Source organism: Eulemur rufifrons, chromosome 15 (genome assembly GCF_041146395.1).
Source record: "Eulemur rufifrons isolate Redbay chromosome 15, OSU_ERuf_1, whole genome shotgun sequence".
NCBI lineage: Eukaryota > Metazoa > Chordata > Mammalia > Primates > Lemuridae > Eulemur > Eulemur rufifrons.
Window position 1 is genome coordinate 37,498,426 of NC_090997.1, and position 18,460 is coordinate 37,516,885.

The 18,460-nt window shown below is 40.3% G+C and overlaps 1 protein-coding gene across 1 annotated transcript; it reads right to left on the bottom strand.

Moving 5' to 3' along the window:
* Nucleotides 1–1,844: 1,844 nt before the first annotated feature.
* On the bottom strand, nucleotides 1,845–4,408 carry HTR1B (5-hydroxytryptamine receptor 1B). Its single transcript, XM_069488658.1, has one exon. It carries the CDS (start codon nucleotides 4,319–4,321, stop codon nucleotides 3,149–3,151), a length of 1,173 nt encoding a protein of 390 aa, XP_069344759.1. The 5' UTR covers nucleotides 4,322–4,408; the 3' UTR covers nucleotides 1,845–3,148.
* Nucleotides 4,409–18,460: the final 14,052 nt, after the last annotated feature.

Consider the following 18,460-nt stretch of genomic DNA (forward strand, 5'->3'; position numbering starts at 1 on the left):
CATGTATCTTTTACCATCAGTCACTCTCTCATGAAGGCTCAAATTCCTAAGCACAGCCCCAGAATCCAATGAACCAGTCTTTCCATAATAACAGAACTACTACCAATGCTTTTTAGAACACAAATGGACTTTTATTTCATTATTTTCCTAAATTTCATTTCCAATGATACATATGCTGAAAGGTGGGATACCAAAGGCAATTTTCAGTCACAGCAATTCCATCAAATACAGATAATCTGAGATTTTACTGCTTGAGTGAATTACAGTCCTCTCAGGGTTCTCTGGTTAAAAAAGACAAAACTAAGATCATAGAGAGGAAAAGTGAAGAATATCATTCTGTAGAAAATTTGTTGAACTCAAGAAACATTCATGAGTGCAGTGTCCATTTTTAAAAAGGAAACTCTACAATTCCTAGAAACACAAGACAATATCAGTATTATTGAATGAGTATACATTCATATATTTTTGTGAAAATTTGTGCAATTCAACAATATGGAAAATGTTATTTGTAACCACAGCCAATGAAAATATATTTTCATTTCTATGTAAGTTAAACATTTCCATCTCCCATTTTATGTTCTGCAAAAAAGCCATGTGTCTAGTTTATGAAATAAACTATGCTATAGGCAGCAGTAACTGAAAAGGAGCTTAACAGTCTTAAGTACATACCCCTGGGATGAATTATACATTTTGCATAATCATGTGCAATGCTAGATGATGATTCTAGATCTCTTATAACTACAAGGGTTTTGCAAGCTTCTACTTCACACAATATGCCCCAAATCCAGTTAATACAGCCAAATAGTCAAGCAATAGTTTAGGTGGGTAATCCACAAAATAGTAAACAACCCATTTGACTACACTGATTGTGTTTTGTTAATATGAGGACACAATCATTGTAGGTGCCCTGTAAAGAAATCATTTGTAAGTGGCTATTTGTTTCAATTAATTTTCCCCCTAAGGCTCTTAGAAGTTGACTTAATTGCCTCTTAGGCCCAAAGAAAACACAGTTATATAAATAGAAAAACAACATATTAATAACAAAAAAAAAACAAATACCGTGCTTTATGCACATTTCTCCATAGGAGAAATATCACAAAAAGCGGAAAAAAGAAATTTGGGGATCCAGCATAAGTACAGGCTTATCTAATGCCTAAAATTTTATCTCACTCCAGTGAGAGGTGTAAATGTTGATCAAAATTCCCTTTTTCATGTATCTTACACAAGAACCTTTCAATAGTATATTTTGAAGAGTTATTACCCCAGAGTGAAGGTCTGCACAGTAGGCATGCAGTGTACTTCAGCTCAATACATCTATTATCTGCCAATCTGGACTGGGGAGTTTCAAGCAGGGAGTGAATCCATTTTACAAAGACAACTTGCTTCTGCAGACAAAAGGCATCAACTGCAGAAAACCCTCTGAAGAAAGGAATGTGACTCTTCTTTGGCATATTAAATGCTGCCCATACATATTTTTTTTTCTGTGCTAATAATCCTTTAGGGGTAGTTCTTTTTATTAAGATAATTTTTTTAAATATTTTAGTGTGTGATTTTACCCAGTATTCACAGAGTGAATTTCAGATATCAACTAAGTATTGTTGACATTTGAAAAGACAGATAAATTTAAAGTATTCTAGATATTATATTCATTGAGATACCGGGACAGGGACAAATTTACAAGGTTCAAAGGTTTGCCTGTTTCCTGATAAACTGTTTAAGTCTGAGGTTGGTTTTATGAGTTACAAAGAAAACAGACTCAATTTTAGCTTCTCTAAGCTTTTCTAAAGTTCTTGCTTGTCATTTTCTAGTAATCTTTGTTCCTGCCCAAACTTCAATAGCAAGGGAAAAGAAATAAGTCTAGTTTTTCTTTAATGTGGGTTTTAGGGCCCTTGATGCATTTTGAAGATTTCTGGAGAAGGGAGCTAGTTCTCTTGGTTACTTTATATGTTGGCACACAAAGGAATCACGGATGAGAAGGAGAGTGCAAATGACTATCAGAAAAAATTCTCATGCATTTTAAGATTTTTTTTTACAAGTCAAAATATACATCCTCCTATTGTGCCCCATCCCTTAATTGTCTAAGAAGCATTCCTATTTCATCAGTCTCCTTCACATCTCACTGAGTTAGATAAGGAATAAAGATACTTTTCTTGTTAAGGAACAGTATCTATCTAATACTAATTGGTTTTACCCATTGCATTAGTAAGAAATATAGCAGCAGCTCGGGCTGAGTCACCCATCATACCCTCCATTTATGGGGATTTAGTTGTGTAATTTAAATGACAGATACATGAAATTAGGAGAAAAAATAATGCAATCTGCAGACTTTGGCACTAGTACACATAATATTTTGTTTGAGTTGTTAGAGTTGTAGTTTGACAATTGCTAAACAGAAATTTAAAAATTACAAATCTGCAGGAAACAATCATAGTTATTGATTCTCATTTAATGATTCCCATCTCCCATTCCCACACCCCCACACCCATATAGTTTCAATCATAATAAAAATAGAATCTTAGCATCTGAATTTTCCTGTTAACTCTTCAAGGCTTCTCTGTGCCATCCAAGCCACACATAGGGTTTGAAGCACCAAATCCACAGTTTCTCCAACCAAGTTTAAATAAACAAAAACTGAAGACTGAAGGATGTCAAAGTAACTGTTCTTAAATTAAGCTGTAACACAAAGTTCTCCCCCAAACACAGGGTATTAAGCGTCTAGTTCAAGTACTGCCAGGCTGTATGTAGATCTGTCTCAGACAGGCTTCAGACAACAACTACAAGTACACTGGTTCTAGAGGGCATCATCCGTGATACCAAAGCAGGGCAAGGATCCCCTTTCCAGCATCAATTTTAAAAAGTTGCAACCCTCTTTGTGATTGGCTGCTGCAGGGTCAGTGCGGAGCCCAAGGTTTGAGGGGAGGAAGTGAGCCTCCTCCTCGGCAGGGAAGCTCTACATTTAGTTTGAACAGTTCTCCTTTCAGAGCACTCTCTCAGAACTATCCTGGCTTCTCAGGATGCATTGCCCTTGCCCAGGAGAGAGAGCCTAGCTCTGACCCAGTAATCGCTAAAGAAGATTCGACCTACCTGTGGAACCAGACCCAACTTGGTCCCCAAAGGTCACTTAGGCAACCCCACTGGAATTGGCAAGTCAACTTGAGCACTTAAAGCGTATCAATTTATGGAACGCTTGTTTAAAGTCCTCATTGGACATGGTATAGATGATGGGGTTGATGAGGGAGTTGAGATAGCCCAACCACGTGAAGAAGTCAAAAATGGCCAGGTGGAACCAGCAGGCATCCTTGCAGATTGGCATCACCAGGGAGATAATGAAGAAGGGCAGCCAACACACAATAAATGCTCCCAAAATGATCCCCAGGGTCTTGGTGGCTTTGCGCTCCCTAGCGGCCATGAGTTTCTTCTTTTCCAGCAGGGCGTCGGAGACTCGCACCTTGACTTGGTTCACGTACACAGGAGACCCGGATTCGCTGGGCACGTCGGGAGCCCGCGAGTTAATCGAGGTGACCGAGGACGTGGACCCGGGGGAGTCGGTTATCAGCTGGGCTCGGGTCAGGCGCTTGCCCGTCCTGTTGGGCGTCTGTTTCAAAATGCGGGAGCGGGCTTCCACATAGATGCGGCCGTAGAGGGCGATGAGGAGCAGGGTGGGGAAGTAGAAAGCGCCCACCGTGGAGTAGACGGTGTAGAGGACGTGGTCGGTATTCACCACGCACTCCGACACTTCCTCCTCGGCTTTGGCCTGACGCCAGAAGAAGGGCGGCAGCGAGATAGAGATGGAAAAGACCCACACCAGCGCGATCATGACCGCCGCCCTTTTGGGAGTCCTTTTAGCTGAGTACTCCACGGCGTCCGTGATGGCCCAGTAGCGGTCCAGGGCGATTACACAAAGGTGCAGAATGGAAGCAGTGCAACAAGTGATGTCCGACGACAGCCAGAAATCACAGACCACCTGGCCCAGTGTCCAGCGGCCGGTGACTGTGTACATGGTGCTGATGGGCATCACCAGTATGGACACGAGCAGGTCGGTGACCGCCAGGGAGGCGATCAGGTAGTTAGCCGGGGTGTGCAGTTTCCGGGTCCGGTACACTGTGGCGATCACAAAGGCATTGGAGAGCGTGGTGGCCAAGGTGATGAGCGCCAGCAGTATAACCAGCAGTACTTTCCAGGGCAGGGCGATGGAGTCCTGGTAAATGTAGCCCTCGGCGCTGCAGTTGTGGGAGCGAGCAGAAGAGAAGTTGGCTTGAGGAACCCCGGTCAGGGAACCCGCGGGCGGCGGCGGGGCGCACTGAGCACCCGGTTCCTCCATGGCTCTTTCGCCCCGGCTTCTGAGCGCAGCTCTTAGGCATGGAGCGGACGAGGGAAAGGGCGGAAGGACCCTGGAGATTACAGGTTTGTCCCCCGTTGCTAGTCAGTTCTTTTGGTTCCACAATTACTCCTCCGCCTAAGTTCCCAGCTAAAACTAGAGGTCAAGGGTGCGGCAGCCAAAGCAGCCAAGTGAATCCCTGCACTTCCAGCGCGCCTGGCGCTGCTGCCGCGTCCCTGGTAGCTCCTCTCCACGTCCCGTCTCAGTCCTGGCTTCCTAAGAACTGGCCCACGGAGCCTCCCTCCGGCTCCGTGGGGGTGTCTAGTGGAGGAGAGTGAAATATTGCTGGAGGAGAGGGCTTCGGCCAAGTGGGGTCTCTTACCCCGGTTGCTTGGGGATGCGCGTCTCCTAACCCGGGCGCTCCTGGATCTGCAGACTCTGGCCGCAGGAGTTTCCTAGCTGTCGATCCCAACGCGAAGAGTCCCAGTCTTGCATTCCCGCCCCTCGCCCCAAGCTGGGGCACTTTCCTGAGGCGGTTGCTGCCGCCAGAGCTGGGTGGGGTGAAGTCTGGGAGCCGCGCTGCGCCGTGCCTCGCGCTGGAGCTTTGCCCTCCCTCCTTTTACGCGCTGGCTACTAGGGCGAGCTGCCCCACGGAGACGAGGCCACAAGAGTGGGGACTCGGGGACTGGAGCTGAGGCTGCTTGCTCCGCGCCGCCGCCACCGCCACCCTGGTCCCATAAGCACCTCTTAGAGCCATGCTACTGGGCGCGCGGGTCTGGACGACCTGGTGCGGCACCCGGGGAAAGGGCAGATGTCTGGGGGAGTTCGAGGGACGCGCCGTGCGCCAGCCCGATAGGAACGTGTGAGCTGAGGAGCCGATGGGCTCCTTATATAGAGTCCAGGTCCGGTCCGCCCGAGCCGTGCAACTCGTGCGGCGCGGCGAGTGCGGACGTCTGCTCCCCATAACCTTCCCTTTTTCTCTTTCCCTCCCTCCTTTCCTCCCTCCCTGTTCCCTTCCTGGCCGAGAAAGCTCCCGCCGGGTCCTACAGCCCTCTCTCCCCACTTCCCACCCTCGGTCCCCCTCGCGACCCTGACAACGCGGAGCTGCAGTTCTGGCCAGGAATGGGGATGAGGGAGTGCTGTTCTTGCCTCTGCGGGCTTCGGGGCTTGCTGCACGTTCCGAGAGTGAGACCCACGCCCTTAGCCACGATCACAGGCTTAGTCCCTGCATCACGTATAAGGCTCCCACCTCCCCCCAGCCTCCACCCCCACCCCCCCACGAGGACGCCAGTGCTAGGTGGAGCAAGAGCCAATCTCTGACCTCTCCACTCTGGAATCTTATCCAGCCCTGAGGGCCACACCCAGGTTAGAAGAGGCACCAATAATATCGCAGTCGAAGGAAAGGGCCAATATGTGCATTTTGTACATCGAGCTTCATGCTTCAAGTCATCCTTAACTCTTGGTACAATAAAAAATAATTTTTCGTCTAGCTTTAGAAATTTGTGTTTTTCATTCGATCCCTACCCTTTAAATGTGAGTCAACAGGGAAAAAGAAAGGAAAAGCTGTCTGCAAAAATGTAAAAGTAACACTCAACTGTATGTGAAATTAAACCCTCTGCCCCACCCTCTCACTCCAGTGTCTCTGGAAAATAGTTCCCAGTAAGCATGTCCCTTCTAAGAGCATACCTAGAAAGGAGGTCATCACGATTCAAGAAAAAATGGGCACTGGAGTCAGCATAATCAGTATGTCATTTTTGCCTTCAACAAACATACCACCGGGCACCAGCAAGTGATACTTAGGTCCCATGACTCTGAGCAGATCCCCTGTCCTCAGTTTATCCTCCAACCCTATCAGAAACAAATGTAGGCTAGAACTACAAATGAGAAAGTTTAAAAACAAAGTACCAGGAAAGAACAATGTATTTTCAGCCCCAAGGACTAAGTGAACCCCACTGCCAATTCCTAGAGCTTAGATCAGTGTTTGGCACCTAGAAATTATCTAATAAAAACTACATTGTAATTGAATTTATCAGATTAAGCACAAGTGTATCTGAAAGAGAATCATTTAATCTCAGAGCCGTAGATTATCTGATCCATCCACACAGTTTTGGAAGAAAAGTAAACCACATCCTTTGAAAAAAAAAAAAAAAAAGATTTTTACCCAAGGTAAGCAAGCCCAAGCCCAAGTTCCCTTGATTCTTAGTTCTCTAAACCAGGATGGCAGTCCAGCAAAAAATAAAGTACCTGCACTATGATGGGTATTTTTCTAGACACCAGGGTTATGGGGGCCAAATGGAGTAGACCCAGATCCAGTTTTCCAGCAGTTTATATTCTAGAAAAGACAGACAGACAGTAACTACATGAACAAGTAAATAAGTAATACTGTGTATTTGTCTATAGTGTTAAGTGTTATGAAGAAAATAATACACATCCATGCATTGATAGTGAGGGTATTCCTTAAACTAAAGAGGCAGCTCTCCAAGGACATCCTCTAGATGTGGTCTGGGCTGCAGCAGGCACCCTGAGGATAACATCACAGCCTTCTCTTTTCTCTCTTCCAATTCTAGCGCCTAGAACTTCTGCAATCTTAAGCCTCATTTTTGCCACATTTTAAAGTGTTCTCCCCATCCTCCCAACCCATCTACCTACTCCCTCCCAACCGCATCTACCTAGTTAGACTTCATTATTTTTCAAACTGCAGAGCTCTTAGAAACCATAGCCAAGGAAAGCAAAGCAAGCCAGCTTAAACCACTAGGTGGGGGCCTTGGCCAGGATGGAGGAATAGTGTGTGTGGTTGCGGGTCGGTGTGGGTATGGGTGTGGGTTGTGGCTGCCAGAAAACTATTTTTCTGGTATCTTAGGGGAGCTGGGAAAGAGGAGAGAGAACTGTTGAAGGGATGAGAGGCGGGGTAAGGACGAGAGGAATGTTACTAGCTGCATGCAGCTTTTCCTTTTTTTCCATTTCTGCTCCAGGAGCATGCGTAGGAGAAAAACCACTTGTTCCTCTTAGGGTTTGGCTTTAGCGGTTTGGGGACCTGTGGCTTTCTCCCAGCCATGCTTCCGCTGCTTCGCGGAGGCCCAGACCCTGAGCACATTCTGGCATTTCTGGGGAAGTTTGATTTTACCCTCTGAGTCTTTCGGTTAGAGTTGCATTGAACACATCCAGTCCTGATACAGGAGATTTTGGCAGAGTTCAGCGGAGAACCACATTTCATTAACCTGGCTTCTGCATTTCACTCATTCCTTTCACACTTTAAAACATATAAAATGTAGGTGTTTGCACATGGTACATAGAGGTGAAACAGCAACAGAGCAGGGAACCCTAAAAGTCTGCTATGCCTTGATCACCACTGTGGAGGCGAAGCCCCTAGTGTGGTCCTTGCGCCGGTCCGCAGTCCCCAGAGGCGCTAGGAGGAACGTCCTCTCAAGTTTGCAGAAAATTCTGAGTACACAGGCTCTGCACAACGCGCAAGGAGGGAGTGAACCGGCAAATGCGCTACCAGAGCGCAGCAAAAGTTCCCTGAGTAGAAATAAGCTCCTGTTTGACCACCGGGCACTAAAGCTGCGAATTAATGTGCTCCCCTTATCAGTTCCGCGCGGGTGCACTCTTACCAGAAGCTAAGGAGATGACAACTCTGGAACTGAAATCTGTGATCTGACACAAAGCCGGATATGACAGTGAGCTGGCTGCGGAGGAACTAGAGAAGAATCCATCCTCAAGGAGCCCTCCCCCATGCTGGGTGGCGGCGGCAGTGGGGATGGTGGTGGTGGTGGGTGGTGGGTGGCGGCGGTGCTGCTGCTGCAGCGAAATTTTATGCTAGGCTAGGAAATTTAGAGCTCAGTGCTAACTAGACCCGACCCTAGGAAGAGAAGCCAGACCAGCCTGCAAGCAATCACAAGAGACACCCTACAGAACTTGCTGTAACTGGACTCTCTCCCTAGGCTGGCAGTCAGCAAACCTTAGTCAGCCTTAGCCACCCCTCCTGCCTGGATCTTGCTTTCAACATGCCTAGGGGTCTCCTACCAGAAAGTAACCCTTAAGAAAGGACCAGACACAAGGGCAAAAAAAGTTCTTCTGATTTTATCTTTGCTTTGCTGAAATAAAAAAGCTAGAACATTCATGCTTCTGTCACCTTGCTCCTTTGATATAGGAAAATGCAACCCTACACCCAACATCTTCAGCTCTTGAAAAATCTACAAGCAGACCCTAACCACAAAATGTGGAGACCCGATAAGCTACTTCTTTCAAGTACTGCTTCCTCCATTTATGGCCAGTCTTGTGGGGTTTTTTTTGTTGTTGTTGTTTATTTGTTTTATGGTTTTAAATTCCCACACGGGAAATGGGCAGCAGAAGACCGCCAGCTCTGTAAATCCTTGTTGGTGGTAACCCCTTTCTAGGTTCCTCTTATACTTCCTCCAGTAACTGTTCCTTAAAAAGTTTATCAGTGACAATGAAAGTATAAAGTCTACCCAGTGCCTTGGTTCTTACCATCTTTTGTGTGTTCCATGATGAAAATACTCAGATAAATGAACGTTTACATACATACATACACATGGCCTTTTTGCAGACAAATTCTGTGAGTTTCCAGACCACATGAAGTCCAGATCCCCTTCCATATTCATTGGCCCCACATTAGGCCTTTGACCTGGTATCTGCATCATCGTTCTTGTATGCTATCTGCTTCATTAGAAAATTTTAAGCCTTATCAAATAATAAAGGTAGGTGCTTTATTCTCTAAATGCTGGGCTGGTATAACTTAACACCTGAAAATTCTGTTACATGTCTATGTATCAATACAAATATTATGTAAGCCATATTTGTATTTAAGGAAGAGTATATACAAAAATTAGAGCAAACATATGTAACGTAGACATTCTCTAATGCCTGTCTCTGTAATAACAGACACTTTGCTACTTTCAACAGATGAACAGATATTTGCAACAAGTAGGTTCAAAGCTGCTGGTTCAAAGCTAGCCCAGTTTTAACTAGGAGAAGAGCTAGCTTCCAATGAAGATCAAATCACATATTTTCTGTCTAAAGACCTAGGTCTTAGAAGAAAATTTCTAACTTAAAGCTATTATTAAGTAATGCAGGTAGAGGTTCATAGAGGATGGGGTACTAAATTTTTATTCTTGGACAAAGAATGTGATTTGGTAACAATGAGAAATCTTTGAATGGAAAAACAACACCAATGAATCCATGAAACTTAGAAACAACTTACTGTTTGAAGATGCAGTGTCATTAGGCAGCTCTGATTAGGATGAAATCTCTCCTGAAAAGCCAAACCAAAGAATTTGATGGTGAAGTTGTCTTCCAGCCTAAGGAAAGAAGCAATAGAAATGCATAAAGAAAGGGCAAACCCCTTATTTTGCCAAAGAAAGGCAAACTTCTTTTCAAACTAGGAAAAATTGCATCACTCGGTGCAGTTAGTTCTAGCGTTACAATGAAAACAAACCAAGCTGTGTTTTATTGCTTCTTCACCTGTAATTCATGAATAATAATCATTATCCTTTATTGAAACAATGTACTAAGCCATATGCTATGTGTTGCACGTACATTCTTTCATTTAATTCTTATAACACTAGAAGTCGTCATTATCATCTGCATTTTCTGAATGAGGAAGTTGAGGCTTACAGAATTTAAGTAATTTTGCCAATGGCAAATAGCTGGTAAATGATAGAACCAATTTACAAATCCAGGTCTCTCTAATTTCAAGTTCTAACCCTTTACCAATATTCTACACTGAATCAGCCATGTGCTCAGCTTTGGCAGCTATTTTAATATACCTGTCCGTGACTTTATTTCCTCTGCTTATAAGATTCCATCTCTGCTCACAGCTACTTAAGTCTCCAGAATAATCTTCTGTTAGATGCCTTCAAATTTTTATGTGAGGGTGAGGGTAGGCTGCAGGAGGGGTGGTTGTGGTAAAAATCAAGTAGAAAACTTCTCCATGTTTACTTGTAGCTAGCTAATCATCATTTCAAAAGCAGTGTTGATAGATGATCATGTACTACATATTCTGATGTCCACGGCCCAAATGGAAACCATGCTAAGCTATTCCCCTGGAACAGTTTTGGCTTAACTACCTTTAGGGTGTGCTTTTATTTATTTATTTATTTATTTTTTATATCACATCTCCTATTGTTTTCTTTTTCTTATTTTCTCTTCTTCTCTATTTCCTCATCATTAACACTTTCCCCAAACCCTGCTAGGCACACAAATATATATACTGGAAAAAAATTAATTAATTAAAGCTTTTTTAAGTGTATGAGTGGGATGTATTAAATACAGTGACATTCCCTCCATATTTAGCCATGTTAGTTTGAATATTAAAAAAATAACCTAGAAAAATTTAATTGCTTTTCTTTTTTCTTATGTATGGAACTTGACTTTTTTCCTCCCTATGGGTCAGCAACTCACCAAAGAAAAAGACATTTATTTCTGGTGATAAAATTATTCAACTAAAGTTGTTTAAAGGAAATCTTATCAACCAAAAATCAGTAGTTTAGTATGTTCATTTACTAAGAACAATACAAACATCAGGAATGTAAACAGACAAGCAAACAAAATCTAAATTCCAATATCCTAAAACTTTTATATTTTATGCATAAAAGAGTTCCTCCTAGTCTCATTTAGATCTTACTTCTTGCTTTATATACAGTTATAATATGTTTGGTTATGTGGTTCCCAAGGCCCCTGAAGATTAGAAGCATCACATGGAAATGGATGAGAAACTATGTCAGGTAAGCATGTTTCCTGCAGCAAGATGCCGTATCTGTCATCTTTATTGAAAAATAGGTAGGGAAATCTAGAGTAAACTTTTAAAAAGTAAAAGCCTAAAAGAATGACAATAACAGGCTGGGTGTGATGGCTCATGCCTATAATCCCAGCACTTTGAGAGAGCCCCAGCCAGGAGGATCACTTGATGCTAGAAGTTCAAGATCAGCCTGGGCAACATAGGAGACGCTGTCTCTACAAAAAGTTTTAAAAATTAGCCAGGCATAGTGGCATACACCTATAGTCCTAGCTACTTGGGAGGCAAAGGTGGGAGGATCACTTGAACCCAGGAGTTAAGGTTACAGTGAGCTATTATTACTTCCCTGCACTCCAGCCTGGGTGATAGAGTGAGAACTCGTCTCTTAATAAAAGAGAGAGAGAGAGAGAGAGAGAATAACAGTAACAACATTATTATTTGTGTTGATGTATTTAATAATATGAAGTATATAGAATTAATTGAGACTTTTATAACAAATGAGGGAAAACCAATTTAATTATACTTAAAAACAAAAGAGAGAATTTATTTCAAGGAGATTGGGACCCCACAAAATCAAAAAAGGAATTGATGTATCATGCTTTGGAAAAAGTAGGAATGCAGCTGGTTTTTCTTTAGGAAAAACCAACATTCTGGAACACCAGCAGGACTCTCCACTTTCTGTTGGTTGCTATCTGTGTGTCGACTTTTTTCATCTATTTTATTATAGACAGGTTTTCTCCACATTGTTGAAAACACAGCCATTAACACCTTTTGAGTTTACATCTTACAGCTTCAATTATATTTCAAAAACTAATCTGAATCAGTTCCAAGTTCACAAATTCTAAGAAATGGGTTCTATTTCTGAGAAATATGTTGGAGGTCATGAAAGATCAACATTCCCAAAGTAACAATTGAAAAAGTTGTAAATTTTTAAAATCACATTCCAAAGTTTGAAGAGTTGTAGAAGCAAGGAGAATTGGACAAACTAGAATTATATAGAAGGAAAAGCATTTCCTAGGTGAGCTGCTGATTGCTGCCTGTTTTATTTCCTTAAGGCATTTGCTGATTCTGAGCATAGGTTATGGGTTAGACATGGTCCAGTCAGAGAGATTCTACTGGGGAAAAGAGAAACAAGTGAAGTTTTTGATAATCATTGTCCAGTATGACATGTGGACATTTGCTGTGTGTTGCAACTGAACAGAAGACTAGGGGAATGGGAAAGAAAATTCTAACAGGCAGATTCAATTTCCCACAGGCTTGGAGTGCTTAGAAGAAAAATTCCCTTTAGAGCGAAGAGGCCTATGTTAAATACATGACTGGTCTTGCCTTCAAGCGATTTGCAAGATTTTGAAGCTCAATGGGGCAGTGTACAAGAGTAAAGCTCAAAGCTCTAGAAGCAGAACAGCATTTTGATGCTGAGGAGACAGAGACCTTCCAGCTTCTCAATCAAAACCAAGGCCCAGAGAACCATATGAATCACAGATGGACTAAGTTTAATTACAAATCAGCCTTGACTTAGCTCAATCTATGACTAGTTGATATAGTCAGTTCTTCATGCATTCAGCCTGACAGAGGAAAGGGTGAATACTGTCTGGGCAAAATAATATCATTTGAAGCCTCTACAGTCCTTTTATATATAATACCTAATTACAATAGAAAAGCATGATGTATGTATAGTGACAATAAAATGTGACCAATAATTTTAAAAAATCCTAGATAATAGAAACAAATGGATACATAATATAGATAGTAGAGTTTAGCATGAAAGGACTTTAATATATAGACAGTCCCTGACTACAATGGTTCAACTTAATGATTTTCATTTTTAAAATGGTAGGAAAGTGATATGCATTCAATAGAAACCATTCTTCGAATTTTGAATTTTGACCTTTTCCCAGGCTGATGATATGTAGTACAGTCAGTGTTCTCAGCATGTTTAAGGTAGGCTAGGCTAAGCTATGAGATTCAGTAGGTTAGGAATATTAAGTGCATTTTTGACTTATGATATTTTTAACTTACCATGGGTTTATCAAGAGGGAACCCCATCATAAGTTGAGGGATCTGAAACTATTATTATATGCTAGAAAAGAAAAATAGATAAAAAAGTAGAACATTTCAACAGTGAATGGGGATCTTTAAAAACAAAGTCAAATAGGTACACTAGAAATAAACATACAGCACTAGCACACCAGACACAGCAGAAGGCAAGATTAATAATTTCACAAAGTCAAAACAAAATGTCTAAACTGAAGCACAGAGAGAAAAATATTGAAAGAAAAGAACAGAATGTAAGAGTGGAACTGAGTCAAATAATCTGAAATACATGTACAGAAGGAGAGGAATAAGAAAATGGGAAAGAAAAAGTACTTGAAGAGATGATTTCCAAGAATTTCCAGAAATAATAAATATATCAAACAAACACAGCATTGAAGAAGCTCAGAGGATTCCAGCCAGAATAAATACAAAGAAAGCCACAGGTGAACATATAACGATCAAACTGGTGAAAAACCAACAGCGAAGAAAAAAGTCATAAAATTACCAGAAGAAAAGAAACATTATTTCAAAGGAGCACCAGTAAAAGGCTGAGATTGACTTATTAAGAGAAACTATGAAAGTCAGGAGATAATTTAATGACATAATAGCTAAAAGTTAAAAAAAAATCTGCCAACCTAGAATTCTGTACCTACAGTTAATGTCCTTTAAAAATGGAGGTGAAATACAAATGTTTCAGCTAAACAAAAAGTGTAAGAGTTTGTTGACAGCAGAACAGGACATAATAAAAGAACAGAAATAATAAAAGAGGTTGTTCAGGCTAAATAAAAATGATACCAAATTGAAGGCACAGATTTAAAGACAGAATGAAGAGCATGGGAGAGTGTAAACATGTGAAGAAATACAAAAATAATGTTTTCCAGGGCGGTATGTACATAACATACATAGAAGTAAAATATATGACCACAATAACTCAAAGGGTTATCACCCAAAGTGAAGGGGAATAAACAGTGAAATGTAGTAAAATTCTTACATTGTTCAAGAAGTGATGAAGTTATCTGAGTTCAACAGAAATACATAAGACTCAATACCATAGCTTGAAACAACATAAAACAAAATTTGATGGGTCTAAAAGGAGTAGACAAGGTCACAATCAGATTTAGAGTTTTTAACACAATTTTTTTATTAGCTAATAAAATGATAAAACAAGCAGACAAAAAAATTTAGTGATGCTATGAAAGATCTGAACAACATACTTAATCAATTTCAACTAAATGACATAGAAAACATCCTGTATCAATAGCTGCAAAACATATATTTTCTTAAAAAGCATTTGCCCTTACAAACATAGAATATATGCCAGACATACAGCAAGTTTCAAGTGATTGATCCTTCATCAAAAAGGACAAATAGATGACATCTAAGCATATTAAACAATGTCAATATTATTAACCATCAGGGAAACGCAAATTAAATCACTACAAGACACCAGTACACACCTATTAGAATGCCTCAAAAAATGCTGTCAATATCATTACTGACAAAGATGCAAAACAACTTGAACTTTTCTTGGTTGGAATGCAAAATGGTATTCCAACCATTTCCATTGGCTAAACTTCAGACAACAGTCTAGCAGGTTTACTACAAAATAAAATATACATGTATGACCCAGCAATCACATTCCAAGTTATCTACCTAAGAGAAATGAAATTTATATTCACACAGAAAACTGTACATGAATGCTTATACTAGCTATATTCATAATTTTCAAAATTTGGAAACAAAACAGATGGCTTTCAACCAATGAATGAAAAGGCAAACTATAGTATATCCATACAAAGGAATCTACATAGAAATTAGAAAAAATGAACTATTGGTTCATGCAACAACATGGATGGAACTTAAATGCATTTTGCTGAGTGAAACAAAACCCCAAATTGTATGATTCCATTAATGTGGCACTTGGGAAAAGGCAAGACTACAGAGTTCCTATAGAGGAAAACAGTTGCCAATGGTTGCCAGTGGTTGGGGTGGTAGTGAAAGTCTTTTGTGAAGGAGTAGCACAGGAAAACTTATGGTGTGATGGAACTGCTTTCTATGACACAATAGTGATGCATTTTAATACATATAAATTTAAAGTGATCAACCAAGATATGAGGGAAAAGACTACAACGAATGAATCTAACTGTATTACCGATGAATTAGATAACCACACTGAAAATGATGGAGAAAAAAAGTTGATGGCCTATATAACTTTAGAAAACAATGCTCTGACTTAATATTGCAAGGATAAGGACAATAAAGAAACACATACAGACATGAATGTGAGTTGATAAATTTGTTTGTCACAGGGGAAAGGGTTAGGAATTCTGAAACTATTGTTTTCATATATTAGGGTTGAAAAGTAAGTCAATACATTGTAAATAATGAAAGCCAGGTTTCCCACTGTTAGAGAAATACATTACAAACAAAATTAAGAAGAAGGGTAGAATGAACTCCCTGTTGCTGGATAGAAGTCCTAGTTATCAATGTAGATTCATATTTTTAAAAACTATATATCTAGAGAAATATATATCTAGAAAAATAGATATCTAGATATCTATTTTTTAAAAAATAGATATCTAGAGAAATAGATACATGAATAAATGTAGATTCATGTATGCATATGAGTTATTATACATATATTTTTTATCTCTTCCACTGAGAGAGACAAAAAGCAGTAACTGCCCCATGAACATAGAAAGTGCCCAGATTTTGATTTCTAAATATTATTCTTCAATTAAAAAAAAAACAAACAAAACAAAAAACAGGGCTCTTTGGAGGGCTGGTTGACTCCAGCGGTAGGGTAAGAAAAATTCAGGATAAATCTGAAGTATCTGTGATCACAGAAAAAAATAGAAAATGCTAAATAAAAGAGAGAGAGAGAGAAAGAAGAGAAGAGGGAAAAGAGAAGAGAAGAGAAGAGAAGAGAAAGGAGAGGAGAGGAGAGGAGAGGAAAAGAAAAAAAGAAAAGAAAAGAGAAGAGAAGAGAAAAGAAAACAAAACAAGGATGGGGCATATCAAAAGCAACTAAAAGCCAAACTGAATGGCCAAAGTTGGAACAAATTGAACAATAAAATAAATAATGATATTTTGAATTATAATGCAAATAATGAAAGAATATCCATGTGCCCATACTACTACAAATACATCAATGGGTCAATAAAATAAATGAGGGAAAAATAACAACTCTTTCTTAAGAAAAAGTTCCAGTTAATAAAGGTAGAACAAATGATAGAAACAGGATATTACCACTAAAATGCCACAGGAATAATTTCTCCAGGTAAAATCCCGCAATGAATGTTAAAATTAGTTGACAAAAATGTATTCAAAACCAGGATATTTGCATATTCTCAAAGTACCTCCCTGAAAATCATTAGAAATTACAAAGAGCTAAATAATAAACTTACTGTAGTGAGGCCTAGCAGACTCCACCTCACTCAAGTGATCAAGGGAGCCTCACCAGTAATAAGTTATGTGGTATGCCCTTCCCCCCATATTACTCTATAAGAAGGATATTTTACTTCTGTAATATTATTTTTTTTTATTTCAGCATATGACAGGGGTACAAATGTTTAGGTTACATATATTGCCTTTGCCCCACCCAAGTCAGAACTTCGAGCGTGTCCATCCCCCAGACGGTATGCACCGCACCCATTAGGTGTGAATATACCCATCCCCTTCTCCCCCCTCCCATCTGCCTGGCACCCAGTGAATGTTATTACTATATGTGCACTTAAGTGTTGGTCAGTTAAGTCAGTTAATACCAATTTGATGGTGAGTACATGTGGTGTTTGTTTTTCCATTCCTGTGATACTTCACTTAGTAGAATGGGCTCCAGCTCTACCCAGGATAATACAGGAGGTGCTAGATCACCATTGTTTTTTGTGGCTGAGTAGAACTCCATGGCATACATATACCACATTTTATTAATCCACTCATGTATTGATGGGCACTTGGATTGTGAATATTTTTACCACACAATCCATAACCACTGTATAAACACAGAAAAATGACACAAATCATTTGATGGGCATTGTACAAAATATATGACCAGTAGTTTTCAAAATATCAGGGTCATGAGTGATCAGAAGAGACTAAGGAGCTGTACAGTGCATAGAAGACCATGGAAACATGCCATATAAATGCAATGTGGGATCCTGGATTGAATTCGGAAACAAGGGAGAGGTCATTAATGAAAGACAGTTTTGTAACAGTGTTAATTTCTTAGTTGTGATAAAAGTTCCATGATTATTTTAAATGTTAAAATAGGGGAAACTAGGTGAGTGTTCCCTATAGGAATTCTATATACTATTTTTGCAACTCTTCTGTCATTCTGAGATTATTTCAAATTTTAAAAAAGTTTTTACCTATGAAAGGCCTTAAGGATTTAGGATGTTGGTTCAGGAGTAGCCATGAGACTTGTTAAAAACATGTTTTGTGTAGTTATGATTTTTGAGTCATGTGAAGCCTTGGGAATCTCATTAGGTCATTAAATATGAAATGTCCAATTTGGAATTAAAAGTGTAGTTTGTTATATCTCAAACAAGAAGCAGTACAATTAATCAAAGTGTGTACCTAAAGTATAGACACAGTTTTGCCATCTTAACGGTAACTTGTTTATGCCAGCAGGGAAGAAGCCAGAGGAGTGGGTGGTGATGAAATCGCAAAAGGCATTTTCCACAGCTTGTTAGGAATTGAATATTTTTCTTTGGAAGAAGTGGTCCAAAGCCTGGAAGAAGTTGTAATCAGTTGGTACAAGGTCTGGTGAATATGGTGGATGACAGAAAGTTTCCAAGTCCAGCTGCTGTAGTTTGAGCAGCGTTGCCTGTGTGACATGTGATTGAATGTTGTTATGCAAGAGGATGGCCCTGTCTCTATTGACCAATCTCAGCTGCTTCATCACAAGCATCATCATCACCTCATCCAACTGCTTGCAGTAGACATCCGCTGTAATCAGCTGACCGGGTTTCATGAAGCTGTAGTGGATAATACCAGTACTGGACCACCAAATAGACACCTTTAGCTTTTTTTGATGAATATTTGATTTTGGACCGTGTTTTGGCACTTCATCTTTATCCAATCATTGTACCAAGCACTTGCGATTGTCAAAAAGAATGAATTTTTCATCACACATAACCATATGATGTGGAAATGGTTAGCCTTTATGTTGTGACAGCAAAGAAAGGCAAGCTTCAATATTTCTCTTCTGACACTCATTTAATTCATGCGGAACCCATCTATCCAGCATCCTTACTTTGCTGATTTGTTTCAAATGGTACAATGTCGTGTTGTTGGAATAGTAACATTAAACCTTGCTGCTAATTCACACATAGGTTAAGATGGATTTGCTTCCA